This window comes from Vanellus vanellus (assembly GCF_965231255.1).
Source record: "Vanellus vanellus genome assembly, chromosome: 15".
Classification (NCBI taxonomy): domain Eukaryota; kingdom Metazoa; phylum Chordata; class Aves; order Charadriiformes; family Charadriidae; genus Vanellus; species Vanellus vanellus.
The window spans coordinates 16,619,580-16,635,777 of NC_138920.1; the positions used below are offsets into that span (position 1 = coordinate 16,619,580).

The 16,198-nt window shown below is 51.5% G+C and overlaps 1 protein-coding gene across 1 annotated transcript; it reads left to right on the forward strand.

Moving 5' to 3' along the window:
* Positions 1–11,942: 11,942 nt before the first annotated feature.
* Positions 11,943–14,552, forward strand: HRH3 (histamine receptor H3; the record flags this gene model as incomplete). The annotated part of the gene is made up of 3 exons (XM_082491316.1): positions 11,943–12,204; positions 12,576–12,742; positions 13,668–14,552. The coding sequence occupies exons 1-3, from the start codon at positions 11,994–11,996 to the stop codon at positions 14,550–14,552; spliced, it is 1,263 nt and encodes a 420-aa protein (XP_082347442.1). The 5' UTR covers positions 11,943–11,993.
* Between the last annotated feature and the right edge of the window lie 1,646 nt (positions 14,553–16,198).

Sequence of the window (16,198 nt, forward strand, 5' to 3'; positions counted from 1 at the left end):
AACTGGCACTGGTTTGGTCCCCTCCTCCATTCCCAGTTACCCTGACCATGCTTCGCAAGCCAGCCCCAGCACCGGCAGCAGCTCTGGGAAGAACCCTCTGGCCACGGGAACCATTGGTTTTTCTCTCCTTCAGCATCTGGTTGGGAAATAAGAAAACCCTCTCTGCACAGTGGCAGAGAGAAACCCCCGTGGGAGCTCGATAGCCGCAGAAAGTCTCCGTGCCCTCATGCCAGATGCAGGTCTGCATCTCGTTCCTATTTTTGCCGCTCTCCTCGGTTTTCCAAGCAAATTATTGAGGAATCCTCCACCCGCCTGGCACCGACCCAGCCTTCATCAGCTAATACCACCTGCAAAAATTGCACGACAGAGTTTTGTGTCTGGTTGACATTCATTTTCAAGCTTCCCTGTGAAAGAAAGGAAAGAAGAACAAAAGAGACAGGTGGGGAATTATTTCTCGCTTTCCCTTCTCTGCTAACAGGCGATGTTTCACAGCCTCCGCGCGGCGGAGAGGTGTGGGAAGCGACAGGGTAAGAGGAGTTTCTCTGGCTGCTGGTTTGGGATAAGCGGGTAGGGTTTATCATGCAGGCTAAAAGGAGACCTGGTTCCTGGTATCCCCCCAAATTCTCACTCCTGTAACATGTACTCCTGTGCTACAGCACGAAGGGAAATTGCTGATTGAGCATCGTCCCCTGGAGGTGCAGGATCCGATCGGCGACCCTGTGCACTACCAGCCAACGGCCGGGGGATGACAGCAAACACCCTTCAGAAGGCAGACCTGGCTCCTGCACAACTTGTTTTCCTACAGCTCTTGTGTGATTCAGTCCCTTAATTCACACCGGAGGCGTCTAACATTGTTCCTTGTCCTCGGCTTCTCCCGGCACCTCAGCTCCCACCTCTGCCGCAGCTGCACCCTGGCTGGGCAGAGGTCAGTGCGGGCAGGACGTGATTACTTATTGCAGAGAGGAGGACTTTCGTTTTTTCTTTCTTTCCCCATTATTTGTTCCAGGATGTTCTGAACTCTGCTCAGACCACAGCGACTGTTACATGCGGTGGCAGTTATGTAGCGTTGGGAGTCCCCCGGGGCGGCTTAGCTGAGTGGTTTCACAAGAAGAGGAGTATCATAAATGCAGACAGGAAAACGAGAATCTTCTTACATACAGCACCAGCAAACTCCCTCTCTTTACAGAGGAACAGCCCAGAAACCTCAGCAAACACCAGGCTGGGTGGTGAGATGGATTTTATTGCTACATCACTGGTCGATGCGAGCCAGCCCAATAAACAGACCTGCGGGGAGTTCCAGCTCCTCTCCAGACCCAGGAGGGCTCTGCCTCTTTTGCCCCACACTGTGTCTCTCTGCGCAAACCTGACGCCAAATGACTGGCTTGTCTAGAGGCCAAAGCAGCTCCAGGAATGCCGACTTGGGCTTGGAAGGGGAGGACGGTAGATAGCAGCACAGGCAAAAACATCCAGAGCGTGGCTGCAGCTTCGCCTGCAGAGAGCTGATGCTTCCTAAATGCTTTGTCTTCCTCCTGTCACCGTGTCCCTTTTAATCCCTCTTCCCCACGCTTTTGTAGTGGGATGCCTGACATACTCTCTGTTAGTCTCTGCTGCCTTATAACGAACATCAAAAGGAAGCCTGAAAAGATGAGGAATCAGAGATCAGGACCTAGAGCAATAGCTAATAGAAGGGAATACATTAGGCACACCGAGGCTCAATATGAAATACATTTTCCGTCTGCCTTTGTTAGACAGATCTAAGGGCAGGCTTGGCGCTGTCACGAGCAGCAAGAGATGGGGTTGAGACGGGGGGGGGGTGTATGAGAAAAGCCAGGAGTCAGGGAAAATCCTTGTACAGATGAAGGTCTTTCTCAATGAGACTGCTCTGGAGACTGCTGGCGACCGGCGGCGGGGCTGGGGGAGCAGCAGCCATCCCTCTGCTAGCAAACTTGTAACTGGGGAGCTGCGCAGAATCCAGCCCCTTCAAACACAGAAAAGAAGGGTCACAGTGACTCACAGGTGGTGCGACAGGGAAGCCGGATGGAGGGGCAGAGGGACATGCTCCCCTCTCCCCAGGAAGGATACCTTCCGTTGGAGAAAATGCGCTTGGTAAGTCAGGATGAAGCTGTTGGACCTCACAGCCTTTGACAAGTTGCCCTTGAAAGTGCTTTTAGCAGCTCAGCCACTTGAAATTCCTGCTAGGAGTGACAACAACAACGTCTCCCGTGACTTCTTCCTGCCCTTCGCCCCCGGGATCTCTCGGGAGATGGATCTGCAGGTCAGCCCAGCGTACCCGCCTGACGAAGGTGCTGGTCACAGCCCATAACCCTACAGTGACTTTTTGGACAGGCAGCTTTGGTCCAGCCAAGCCAATTCTGCCTGCGTCTCTGCTTGTACCTCCCCAGCATCTCCCCCCTGCCCTCCTGCACAGCAGAGCAGGGGTTTCAATTTTAATGCCCTGTTCTCCCCTCTTAGGGACAGCCTGCACACAGAGGCGTCCAGCGGGCGTGGGTGTCACCAGTGAGAAGCGTGTACCCATCCCAGGGCAACGTGAGTGCGGTGCCGGGCCGTTCTCGGGGGCTGCGTGTGAACAGGAGCCTTTTCTGTTTCTCGTGGCTGGCTCAGATGAAGAGTCCCCTACCCCGAAGAGATGCAGCCCGGCCTGGAACAGCGGAGACTGCCCTGTCTGCACGGCAGAGGGACTTCTCCCGCAGAGGATGTCTCAGTGAATGAGCGTGCTCTCCATCAGGCCTGGGCAGACACTGCTGGATCATTTCACGGTAGCCACTGGAGAGGGAGAGAATAACAAGCTTCAGTCCCCCTTTCCAGCAGCCTGGAGACACCAGTCTTCATTGTCAGGGGCTTTGCAGAAGTCCAATGGTCAAATAAACAAGTTAAAGCTAGCTAGGCTGCTGATTTTCCTAATCTCAGCAACAAAGAGCCTGTTTGCCTTCTCCTCTTCAGAGAAATACCTTTCCTTCTGTGCTGCGCTGCTTTCACAACTTCATACGCTTGGGGAATAATTACCAGACAGCCAGTCCAAGCTTTGACTTACAGAAAAGCCCCTCCGACATTGTGCCTGAAGGACCCTCCAGTTTGTAAGAGACCGAACATCTGATGGGCGGGTTTGGGGACAACTTCTGCTACGCCAGCATGACTCTGAAGGCACTCTCTTGGTTCAGGCAAGTTGTACAGAGACAAGAGCAAAGTTTTCTTTGTATTTCTGCTTGGAAATGATCTGGCAGAAGGAGGGCTGCGTTGTCCTCTCTGACGCACACAATGAACTAATGCGGTTGCATCTTTGTAAGGGAGAAGAGAATTGGGCCCACATTGAGCAGCGGTAATGAATTAAACTCAATTAAATTTTGATACATATTAGAGATATGTTAGTTACTATATAAAGTAATATACTTAATTAGCCCAGGAAGTCTGTTAAATATTATATGAGGTTACCAATGAGTTCCCCACCTCCAGGCCCCCGCGGGCCAGCGGGAAGCGAGGGAGCTGACATTTGTAGGTCTTCTCCCATGAGAACCTGGTGAAGAAAACCATGGACTCCATAAGTGGGCTTAAACTCTACCCCTCTAATTGCTTAGTGTCATGAAGTTTTATAAAGTTTGATGACGTGCTAAGGAGCCCACTGTGCGGCAGCTCACACCAAAGCCCAGAGAAACCCGGCTCATTTCTCTACAGCTGCTCCGTGTTTCCGTCTGCCTGGGAACAGCACTGGCTTCAATTAGAAGTTGTTTAGTCCTTCTCAAATGTCCTCACTTCACTCCTAACCCACAGCACTTACCGCCGTTAAGAGTATTAGAACGAAGCCCAGCCCTGCTCCTTAAACAGTCTCCTGATGGAGTACCAAATTTAATGGATACTTTTTCAACAGAGCTTTAATGTTTACTCCTCCATGTGGCAAAATGCTTCCAGCGTCGTTGGTAGCAGCTGTACATGAATATCATGTCTTGTTATTCAGACCCTGCTGTCTCTCTCTTAAAACATCTATTGGTCTTAACAGCAGCCGCCAACTCGGTCCAAGCTGACAGATGCAGGATGACTTTTGTTTTTATTCTCCTTGTGCTCTGAAATTTTCGTTTCAAAATGCAATATTGAATTGGCCTTGACAAGAACCAGGTGTTAATTCTTATCAGACAGTTACTTCATTACTAACTGTATTACTCATCCTGCTCTGCTGTGTTTTCCTCCCCCAGAGTAGCTAAACTCAGCATTTTCATGCTCGCAAAAGTGCGGTCGGTTTGCACAAGACTAGAAATGTGACTTTCTTTGATGACAAGGTGATTTGTAATTTTAAGAAGTTAGTTCCCAAGAAGCCAAAGACAGCCACGGCACTTTGGGACAGGTCCAACTACAAACAGTCTCCTTGCGCTAAAGGATACATTTTTTGACACTTTGGATTTGCAGGTTACAGCTACAGCTGGGAACAGGGGAAAAGAAGGAAGGAAGAAGAGGAAAGAAGGAAGGAAAAGAAAGAAGTAAAAAGGTGTTGGGCTTTTTTGAATACAGACGGATACATACTGTGCCCAGGTCGGGGGTGATTTCCCTCCAGCATTTGTGGTCCTTCTCAGAGACCCAGTGGCTTTGGTGCGGTTGGTGCCATGCGGTACGGCTCTCAGCGTGTGCTGCTTTGAGAGCAGAGATGTTAGTGCTCTTCTTACCTTCTTGAAGGCTGGTTCACAGGGTATGTGAACCCTCTTAGCATTTTTGAGGACTACTCCTGTCATCATCATCTTTATCCAACATTAAACTTTCTCAATTAAGTCCCTTGCAATATGGCAAGGAAAAGACCTTCTTCCACCAGCAGAAGCCATAGAATCATAGAATCCTCTAGGTTGGAAGGGACCTTTAAGATCATCATTGTTAATAAGTCGTTTTGGCATCTGGCTGAGCAGCAGGATGAAGTGCACCCAGCAACTGGTTTCAAGATGTCCCATCAAGGTTTGGGGTGCCATGCTATTTTTCAGTCCTAATAACTCACCAAGTCTGACAAACAAGTTGTTGGTGGTTTTGTTTTTGAAAGAGAAATATATATCAAAGAGTAGCATTTCACTGGAAAGGCATCTCTAGAATGGGAAATGCTCCCCTGGCATTTTCTGTGTCCTATCCTCTGATGCTCCAAGTAAAAAATTCATCTGGGGGCTTGGCTTCCCCATTTGTCCATGGTCTCCATGGTCTGGCAAAGCAGGAGCACAGGGGCTCCTCCAGAGACTTCATCCTCAGCCGCTCTGGGATCTCTTTTCTCTGCCACACTGCCCTTACCCTCACCCACGTCTGCTGGAAACTTGTGAGGGAATTTTCCAAACTGAATAAACTTTTCCCATGATGAAAGGCAGACGAAAAGGAAAGAAAAGAAAGGGACGGGTTTCATAGTGACAGATACTTGTGTGAATGCCAGAGGACTTTCAACCCTCATCAGTAAAGACACGAACACAAAGAGGTTTTTTAATCATCTCTTTCTTTAAAGTTTGTTTCACAGACAAGCTGGCTCCATGGGACAGAAATAAGCAGTGGAAAAACTACAATTCATGCTTACCAATAACAGCATCTCTCCTGGAGGTGTGAAGCTTGCGCTGCCTCCAGCCCTGCACACCCTCGCTGCCCCCGGACAAGCAAACTCCTCCATGGAAATGCAAAGACAGACATACACCCAAGAGAAGGTGTCAGGAAAGCCCTCATTTCCCCATTAAATGTTACTGACACTAATATGTCTTCTGATTTCCACAACTCTTGATTTCGGGACACAGCTGTCCTCACTGTGTAATTGCAACGATGCGTACCTAAAGCTGTACCACGGTGCAAATTCCTCCGTGGGAGGGTGGAAGGAGCCAGATCAGCATCCAGAGGACGTTACTTCTGTCCCTATGGATTATGAATTGTTATTTGTTAGCACCTCATTTCCTGGGTTTATTTGATTTATTGCAGGAGAAAGTGGAGTTTCCATCTCTCCCCTTTGCCAAGAAGCGAGGGAGAGCCGTGCCCAGATGGGCACACATGTGTGCCCTGGCACAGCTGAGCTCGCCGGCGGATGGGATGCTTTGCCCACACATCTGTGCCCCGTGACGGAGGCACTTCTACTGGTGTCAAAGCACCTTGTGATTCCTGAGCTGGAGCCAAGCACACCAGTGCAAGCGCTGAATTATAGATGTGCCTGGAGGAGAGGGGCAGCAAATTTTTGAACCTTCTCAGCCATCTGTCCCCTCATGGAGTCGGGGGTATTTGTGTGTAGGATTTGGCTGTGACCATCTCGGTTGGTTTGGATGGGGATGTGCGTGAAAGCAATTTCAGGTCACGTATTCTCCAAGACAAACCACAGGGAGACAGTGTTTATTAAGTATAAATTTGTTTTTGTTTTAATGACTCAGGCATGATTATCACTCTGTCACTTGTAGAAGATCACAGTCTCCGAAGGTGGGAGATGCTGTCAATTATGTAGCAATATTTAATCAGCCAGCTAAAAAGGAATATCCTCCCAGCTCCAGGTTTACTCTATAGAAGAGCTACCTGTGCGCAAGAAGGTGCTATCTTTAAGAGACTCTTTAATGTACTCTTCAGAGCTAAAAAGACATTTCATGGAATAAAACTTAAATGGATCAGATAAAAATAACAAAGCAAGCCAACAAAGTTGTCTCATCACAAACATACTGACATGCCTCCCTGAGCGGGGAGCAATCCAACTCCTTGCATCTGGATTTCTTGGTTCGTTAGAAAGATAAGGAGCACCTAACGAAATCTAAGAACCTAAACAAGCATCCAACAGAATCTCAGCATCTCTACAGCACTCCTAAGAAGCTGAAAACAGGTTGTGTAGCACGGTTCTCCACATCTAGTGTCTTGGCTTATGTCATCCTGAGATTTTCATGAATTGCAAATAAATGCATGAAGTAACGAATGACAGTGGTCCAAGACAAAACACACGCATGTATAATAGGCTCTGATCTGACATGGACTGTAGCATATGTCTTGTAACTCAAGGAATCCCTTGACTATTACAGTGAAAACATCTTGAACTGCGTGTTTAATAAAACGATGTTATTTTTATAATATGGGAATTATGGGGATTTAATAAAACTATGGGAATAATAAAACTAAATTTTAGAATGAAGGAGGATTAAACCTGGCCTGTAGAGGAAGGTGCCCCACTGGGAAGAGTGGATCCCAGCACTGTGTCTTCGGTGCATAATCAGTCTGCATGGAAACTTTATTTATTTGGATGAGAGTTCTTGGAGAAGACAGAACTTCTCCACACCTCCTCTGTCCAGCTTGTAAATCTATGTGCAGTTCTGCAAGTCACAGGAGAAAACATAAATGAGATGCTGAACGGAGGAAATATATCTGTGCGAAGGAAACTCCAAATTGGTCCCTCTAGGACCTTCAAACTAAAATAATAAGCAACAGAAACAGAAGCAAGTGGCAGTAAGCCACATGCATACAAAGCATGTACAAAACACCCCATGAGTCAGCCCTGTGGCCTGTTTCCCCACAGTAACCAGTACCAAGCAGAGAGGCGATGGTCACCAGCGAGGCTGAGCGGAGCCGGCAGCAGTTGCCGGTCCTCAGGTGCTGCTCTGTGATGTGGCACTACACAGACTTCACAGTGCCCAAAACCCAGGACAGGGACGACTGCTAAATTACATTCAAAGCTCGAGTTCCCTAAACACCAGGAGGCTGCAGAAGCTGTTTGTCTCTTAGCCCGAAGGCTTCACATCACAGAGAAACTCCCCAGAACAGCCATCTTACAAGAGGGTTATTCACTTCTTACTCACTCTCTGCTTGAATGTGAAACAACTTTCAAGCACAGACTCCTCTTCCAGTACAAAGCAGCCTTAAAAAGCCACATATTACCCTTGCCCCTTTTTAGAGATGTAGAACATCTGCAGAATTCATGTTCCAGCTAAATGCTTCTCAAAAATCCAGGAGGGAAGGAAGCAGAGAGGGGAGGAGAGCTCCCCCCCCCCCCCCCCCCCATGCTCAGGAGCCCCCAGGAGAGGAGTTGCTTTGCAGGCGGTGGCAAGCGGGGCTGCCCCCAGCTCTTCCCGCTGCCTGGGGGCTTCTAGGGCTCGTCTGCTCGCGTAGCTGAACCTTGCGTGTGTGTTCAGGGACCGCTGGATTACCCTGGCACCCAGGCCGTGAGCTGTGGCTCCTCCAGCGCCTCGCTGCAGTCGGCTGGCACGTCCCCGTGGCAGGGCAGAAGCCCTCCAGAGCAGGCTCGGGTGGGAGCTCTGGGCCGGGACCTCTGCATGTGCTGTCCCCGGTCCCTGCTTCTCCGTCACAACCTTAGAGTAAACAGAAACCAGGCGCAGGAGAGCTTATAGTGAGCTATAGCTCTGACCCACCCTTGTGGTATCCCCCAGAGCTCAGTGTTGGGGCCACTCCTGTTTAATACCTTTATTGATGATCTCGATGAGGAGATTGAGAGCACCCTCAGTAAGTTTGTGGACGACACCAAGTTAGGTGGGAGTGTTGATCTGCTTGAGGGTAGGAGGGCTCTTCAGAGGGACCTGGACAGGCTGGATCCATGGGCTCAGGCCAATAGTACGAGCTTCACCAAGGCCCAGTGCCGGGTCCTGCACGTGGGCCACACCAACCCCATGGACGCCACGGGCCTGGGGAGGAGTGGCAGGAAATCTGCCTGGCGGAAAAGGCCCTGGGGGTGTTGGTGGACGGCCGGCTGAACACGAGCCGGCAGCATGCCCAGGTGGCCAAGAAGGCCAACGGCATCCTGGCCTGCGTCAGGAACAGTGTGGCCAGCAGGACGAGGGCAGTGATGGTCCCCCTGTACCGGGCACTGGTGAGGCCCCACTTCGAGTGCTGCGGGGTTTTTGGGCGCCGCAGTATAAGAAGGACATTGAGGTGCTGGAGAGGGTCCAGAGAAGGGCAGCGGAGCTGGTGAGGGGTCTGGAGAATAAGTCTTATGAGGAGCGGCTGAGGGAACTGGGGGTGTTTAGTCTGAGGAAGAGGGGGCTGAGGGGAGACCTTATCGCTCTCTACAGCTCCCTGAAAGGAGGGGGCAGAGAGGTGGGCGTTGGGCTCTTCTCACAGGTTACAACCCATAGGACAAGAGGAAACGGCGTCAAATTGCACCAGGGGAGGTTTAGGTTAGACATTAGGAAAAACTTCTGAAAGGGTTATGGAAGACTGGCCCGGGCTGCCCAGGGCGGTGGGTGCATCGCCATCCCTGGGGGTATTTAAAAGCCGTCTGGATATGGTGCTCAGGGACGTGGTTTAGAAGTGGGCCCGGTAGAGTTAGATAACAGTTGGACTTGATGATCTTAAAGGTCTTTTCCAGCCATAACGATTCTATGATTCTATGAAAGGTCCCATTTTGGCCCCTGTATCTACACAAGGATTAAGCAGTATTCAGGCTCTGAGGCTGCAGAAGAGGAGCCCATGAGCTGACTGCAGGGTGGTCAATACTCCCTATATGAACATATATAAGCACTTATGAACATATAGGATAACTATATGTGGCACAAGTACTGCATAAGCCAGGTCAAACCTTTCATGATCATACCACTTCTTTGCATGTCTGTATGTAATCTGCTTTAACTACCCCTTCTAGGTTGGGTGATTTCCTTTGTTTTATTACCAAGATAGCATGTTTCCTGAAAGATAGTAGAAATATATTTGCAAATCACTTTATAAATTAGCTTAGGTACGAAGTACGGTTTCTGTTTTCTATCTGGATGGTGAAAACTCTGAATAATGAATGACAGCTTACAAACAGCAAACAGCTCCTAGTGATAATGCCGCAACATGCACACAATAATTTGGAATTTGTAAACATTTCAGTGAATACTAATGATTGTCTGAATAGCTAGAGATTACAAATAACACCAGACCACAAAGAGTCGCAAAATGAAAGTGGTCTGTGGGTTCATTAAACAGGGGAAAATAAAGAAACCCTTTCTCCATCACATCTGAGACAATATGCACAAAATTCAGGTCCTCTGCGCTGCGTCTGTGCTGCAGCTGCACAGCTGGGCTGCTCACCGCCCCAGTGGGAATTTGGTCGGGTGCATCTTTAAATCTGATCTTCCTCCAAGCAGCGCTGAACCCATGCATGAAGTTCCTCGAAGTTTCCCATGGGCGCACCACACCCTCCAGCCGTCACCCCACCACCCTGGAGTTCCTCGCACACGCAGCATCCTCTGCTCTCCCACCCGCAGCTCCCACGAGCCCACAGTGACATCCTCCGTCGGGACGCGGCAGCGGCGGGGACCCAGCCTTCCGTGGAGTGGGGTGGCCTGGGGACACTTGGCTCCCTGAGGAGGGGCCACACGGTGTCGAGCACAGCCTGCCTGCTCTGCCCCTGCGCGGCGCCTGCAAAAAGAAAGCCCAGATCTACACATGGAGCCAGCAGGTTGTCTCAGTGCTGGGCAACTGGGCAAGTTAAGGGACAGGACAAGGCCGGTCCTTGCTGGAGGTTACCTTTCGAAGGGTGCCACCAAAGGCCACCCCTGCGGGAGCGCTTGGCGAGCTCCCTGCCTGCGCCGTGCCGAGAGGTGCTCTCACCTCCCAGCTTTGCTGGCTGCAAATGATTTACCGTGATTTAAAAGAGCCCTTTCAGCCTCCTCCCAGCAGGATCAGCATCTGCTATCAAGATAGTGGCTGTGGTAGTGGGTTTGAAGAGGAATTCTGCGAGGCTGTAACAGTTCCTGATGTGAAAATAGCTTTTGGAGTAATCAGAAGGCAGCAAACCCCCTGGGCATTAGCTTCATGCGTGTTTCTGGGTTTGCACAATTTTCTTGCCTTGCTTTTTTAATCCCTGTGCTTCACAGATATACACAACCTATCAGACTTCCCCAGAAAGAAAGGCGCTCGGCCAGGGTCTCCAGCCCGTATCCCACTCTGGTTTCCAACGTTTCTGCCCCACGTATCCCCATGCCATTCCCCAGAGGTGGTGATTTTGGTGAGTGGATCCTACGCCGGTGACAGGACACCCGTGAGGACGTTTCTACTCCTGCAGTCTGGAGCAGGCACTGCACACAGGGCTTCTAGAGGTAGGTAACTTCATCCGGGAGCATCACCAACTGGAGAAAGTATTCAGGTAAAAGTTATTCTCCTTAGATATGAAAAGCTAAAGAAGTGGAGGGAGGAGGGAGCACTAACCATCCCCCTGGAGCTGGGGACTGTGGGCAAAGGCTCCTTGGTGTGCAGATCGAGTGACATGGGCACTTGGCAGAGTTGCCTGCTCCCGGGCAGCTCTACCTCTTCCTCCTGCTGCCAGTGAGGGGCGAGAGCATCACCCGCCTTGCTCCCCCGGCCTGGGGAGCACTCCTGGCTGACCCCTGAGTAAAGGACAAGTTAAGCCTTGACCTCCACTCCTCTCCACTAAGGCAGAGACCCTGAGGCAGGAACCATAAGCACTCCCCACGGCCTCTGTTGTAGGGGTGATATGTTGGCGAGATGTTCCTGGGGGAGAATGCAGGGATAATCTAGGAGGATTCAAGGATCTTCCCAGGTTGAGAGGGAAGGACGAATGTAGGGGTGCTCTGGGGGAGACAGGGATGTTCTTGAGGGACACAGAGTGGCTCTGAAGGGATGCAGGGATGTTCTGGGGGGATGCAGGGATGCTTTGGGAGATTCAGGAGTGCTTTGGGAGGTTGCAGGGTTGCTCTGAGGGGACACAGGGATGCTTTGGAGGATTCAGGATTGCTTTGGGAGGTTGCAGGGATGCTCTGAGGGGATGCAGGGATGCTCTGGAGGGATGCAGGGATGCTCTGAGGAGATGCAGGGATGCGCTGGAGGGATGCAGGGATGCTCTGAGGGGATGCAGGGTTGCTCTGAGGGAACTCAGGGTTGCCCCGAGGGGACGCAGGGACGCTCCGAGGGGACGCAGGGATGCTCCGGGCTGGAGCGCCGGTGCCACCGGGCGCAGGGCAGCGCGGGGCTGCGGCCCCCGGAGGGGCGGGGAGGCGGGGCGGGCCGGGGCGGGGAGGGGCGGCAGCCCCGCGGCGGCGGCGCGGCGCGGATCGCGGGCCATGGAGAGCGGCGGGGCGCTGAACGGCTCCGCCGCCGCCGGGCGGTTCGCGGCGGCGGGCACGGCGGCGCTGGGCGCGCTGATGGCCCTGCTGATCGCCGTCACGGTGGCGGGCAACGCGCTGGTGATGCTGGCCTTCGTGGCGGACTCCAGCCTGCGCACCCAGAACAACTTCTTCCTCCTCAACCTGGCCATTTCGGATTTCCTAGTAGGTAAAGTGCCGCCCCCTCCCCCCCCTCCCCGCGCCCCGGCCCGGCAGTAACTTTGGCGGCGGACACCGGCGGGGCGGACACCGGCGGCGCCCGGGCTGCCCCCGACCCGGCTGCTCCCGCGTCCCCCCACCGCCACCCGCCGGGTCCCCTCCGGCCCTGCCCCGCTCCTGCCCCCCCGACACCCTCCGGCAGCCCCTGGGGTCCCCCAACCGGGCACCCCCCGGGCACCCTCCCCCCTTCCCCCGGCCGAGCGGCGGCCGCCGGCGGGTTCGGGGCTCTCGGAGCGGGGCCGGAGCCCGCGGTCCCCCCGGGGGGGGCAGGCGCCGAGCGGGTCCCCGCGTCCCCATGCCGAGGGAACCGTCTGGTTGCAGGTGCCTTCTGCATTCCCTTGTACGTGCCCTATGTGCTGACGGGGAGATGGATCTTCGGGAGAAGCCTCTGCAAACTCTGGCTGGTAGTTGATTACCTGCTCTGCACCTCTTCGGTCTTCAACATCGTACTGATTAGCTATGACAGATTCCTCTCGGTGACAAGAGCGGTGAGTCCTGTCATGGCAGCTGAGAGGGGAATAACTCTCCTCCCGCTCTATTCTCCAGATTCTTTGTAATAATTAAAAGCCCTTTGAATCCTCCAGAAATTAGGAATCTTTCAGCCTGGTGATGGAAAGCAATAATTACCCACAAATACATAATTCAGCTGTGGTTTCAGATTAGTATTTCTGGCACAATTAAATCATTCAAGGTTCAGACCCCATTGTGCAGGTGTTCCCTTCCCAGATGACAGGACAGTAGTGTACAAGTGAGTCAGCGAGGTAAGCAGACCTATTACTAACTTGCAGGGGCTTATTATCTCCAGGACAAACAAGCGGATTGCAGTCGGACTCCCAGCTTCTCCCTGGCTACCAAGGCAGTAGATTGCAGTACCGACTTTGGCAGGGCACAGACAGCCCTGAGGTCTCTGGGTGCGTGGAGAGATGAAAACTCTCAGCCTTTCGCAGGAGGTAACGAGCAATTCGCAGGCAGATCAGCTCCATTGCTCTCTGCTTGTTCCCCAACTCCAAATACAATGCGGATTAGCTGCAAGGCTCGGGGAGAGCCAGCGCTAGGTGCCTGCCCAGCCCAGGCGTTGGAGGCGTGCGTCTCCCCGGGAGTCGCAGGGAGTAGCTGGGGACAACTCGGGCGAGTGGTGATGTGTGGTGGACTGCCGCGCTCCGACCAAGTCAGTACGTTTCCACTAAGCAGAAGCCACATCTGGTTTTGGAGCTGCAAGATGAGGGTTCTAAGTCTTCCCTGCAGGAGTGTGATTTATCTAGCAATTGCTCCTGTTGCCTATGGCATATGAATTTGTTAGACTGCTGGGATATTGCCTAGCAACTTTACCAGGAACGCTAACGGTTCATTTGTGAAGAGCCTCAACCAGTTGGGGTGTGTGGCCATTCTTAAGAAAAGGTTTCCCCTTCGCAGGTCGCCTACAGAGCCCAGCAAGGTAACATCAAGCGGGCGGTGCTGAAGATGGTGATGGTATGGGTCTTGGCGTTCCTGCTCTACGGACCTGCCATCATCAGCTGGGAGTATATATCAGGCCGGAGTATCATCCCCACTGGGGAATGCTATGCTGAATTTTTCTACAACTGGTATTTTCTCATGACAGCCTCTACGCTGGAGTTTTTCACCCCTTTCATCAGTGTAATGTTTTTCAACCTGAGCATTTACCTGAACATACAGAAGCGTACCAAAATACGCCTGGATATTTTCCACGAAGTGCACAACCAGTCCTTCACTGAAGAGATGGAAATGAGCCCAGAAGCAAAGCTTTCTTTGAAATGCTGTAAGTGGGAGCAGAAGGAGCCAACGGAAACCCTCGACCTCTCTAAGAGCAAAGCTCAAGCGGCAGCCTCCACTGCCAGCCTGGGTGCCAAAGACCTGCTGTCAACAAGCTCCGAGACCTCCGGGAAACCCAAGTGTTGCAACAAAAAGAGCTGTAAAAATTCAGCATCCACTCTGTCCTTAGAGAAACGGATGAAGATAGTGTCCCAGAGCATGACTCAACGCTTCAGGCTCTCTAGAGACAAGAAAGTGGCTAAATCACTGGCAATCATCGTGGGCATTTTTGGGATTTGCTGGGCACCATACACTCTCCTGATGATCATCCGCGCTGGCTGCCATGGCCACTGCATCTCTGACTACTGGTACGAGACTTCCTTTTGGCTGCTGTGGATCAACTCGGCTGTCAACCCTGTCCTCTACCCTCTCTGCCACTACAGCTTCAGGAGAGCTTTTATTAAACTCCTCTGTCCCAAGAAGCTAAAGATTCAACCTCACGATCCCCTTCAGAACTGCTGGAAGTGAAGCCAGCCCTGTGTGTGGACGAGAAGAGCCTTGTTTTAATCCACCCATGTTATGGAAAAGTACTGTAGCTTGCTTCCTCGGAAGAACCGGGGAGCAGCGCTCTGGGCCATGCGAGGAAGGCAGAAGTGAGACCATTATTCATTTATTCTAGTCCATCAACAACAAAATCGCGCGGAATGGAAGGGTAAGGGGTTTTTTTGACATTAATCACAGGCAGTGGAATCTGTGTCCTCCACTTGCAGGTGCCACGAAAGAGCTCTGCTGCCACCTAGTCAGCCGGAGCGGCACCAGCATTTTGTTAAAAACTGAAAAACAAAAGCTGACAAAAATAAATACCTAACCTAAACCCACTGGACTAAACTACATTTTACCTGCTCGCAAACCTGATGTTTCCTATGAATGGGAGGGTTTTTTTCCTTACACTTAAGATATTAAACACGTGTGATGATACAGAAAGAAAAGAACAAAGCAGAAGGAAAACACCTCATTTCTCATTACTGCTACAGCAGCTCCAGCCGTAGTCTAGATGTCCGTTGCATGTGGTGCAATCGACGTCCCTTCCACTCCCCAAGAAGGGACAAATCTCTACCTGAAGGAGCCTCCAGCCAGACTCGGAGGTGCCGAGCACCCTGAAGCTCCCTGTTGGCATTCCCTGGTCCCTGCTTCAATACCGACCCGGTTTCCTTTGCGTCGGGCCGCCCGCGGAGCAGTGCTCCCGCAGCACCCGGCGCACCGCCGGCCCTCCTGCCCGGCGCTGGGCAGCAGGAGCGAGGCAGCCCCTGGCCTGGCCGGGCACGGGAGCCCTGGCGCACCCCAAGAAGAGGGGGAAAGGCGCCAGCGGGGCAGCGGCTGCTCCACAGTCTCCCTTGTGATGACCCAAAGACTTTTTAAAATCTCTTCTGCCAAAAGAGTATTTTTAAGATCCTGCAATGTGCTAGAGAACGACAAGCACTGGGAGAAGTGAAACTTGTGTTCCATTTTTTAAAGTTTGTTTCAGACCTCTTAATTTTAGCAAGTTCCAGAACTCTTGCATGCTTCCTTTTAAAATACGTAATTTGAACGGAGACCAGGGTTGAGCTGATCCAGGCAACATAACCATAGGTTTTTTTTAATTTTTAGTTTTTTTTAAAGCAGTCAACTCTTTCCACAGACAGAGCACCAGATTCAAGAGAGCAGGGGTCTAGCCTCAGTCTTAACATAAAATCTTGGGCATTTTGTTGCTGCTTCCCATCTCGTGCTTCATCGTGCTTGTCTATTTATTCTGTAACCTCTTTGGGAACAGGTGTGGTATGACCATAAAGCAAAAGACTTCAAGTGCCGATCTCTGCTGGCACTGCTCACTGACATAGTAATACAAATGTGTAATTAGTTGCCAAGGCAAACACTCATATTTAACAGTACTGTACAGGGAAGTTCAAGATCATAAGTCTGAAAACTACAATTACAAATAGGAACCCAAACGCTGTAAAGTAGTACCCAAAAGCTTATGATGTTGTGATTGCCAATTACACTCCGCTGTTGTACACAAACTGCTGCTTGGCTGCTGCTAGGAACAAAAGCAAATGCAACTTTATTCCAGTCATACTTGTTGAGTAGATCAGTATTGTCACCTAAAGTCAGGTTTTAAATGATGTCTTGTTTTGTGT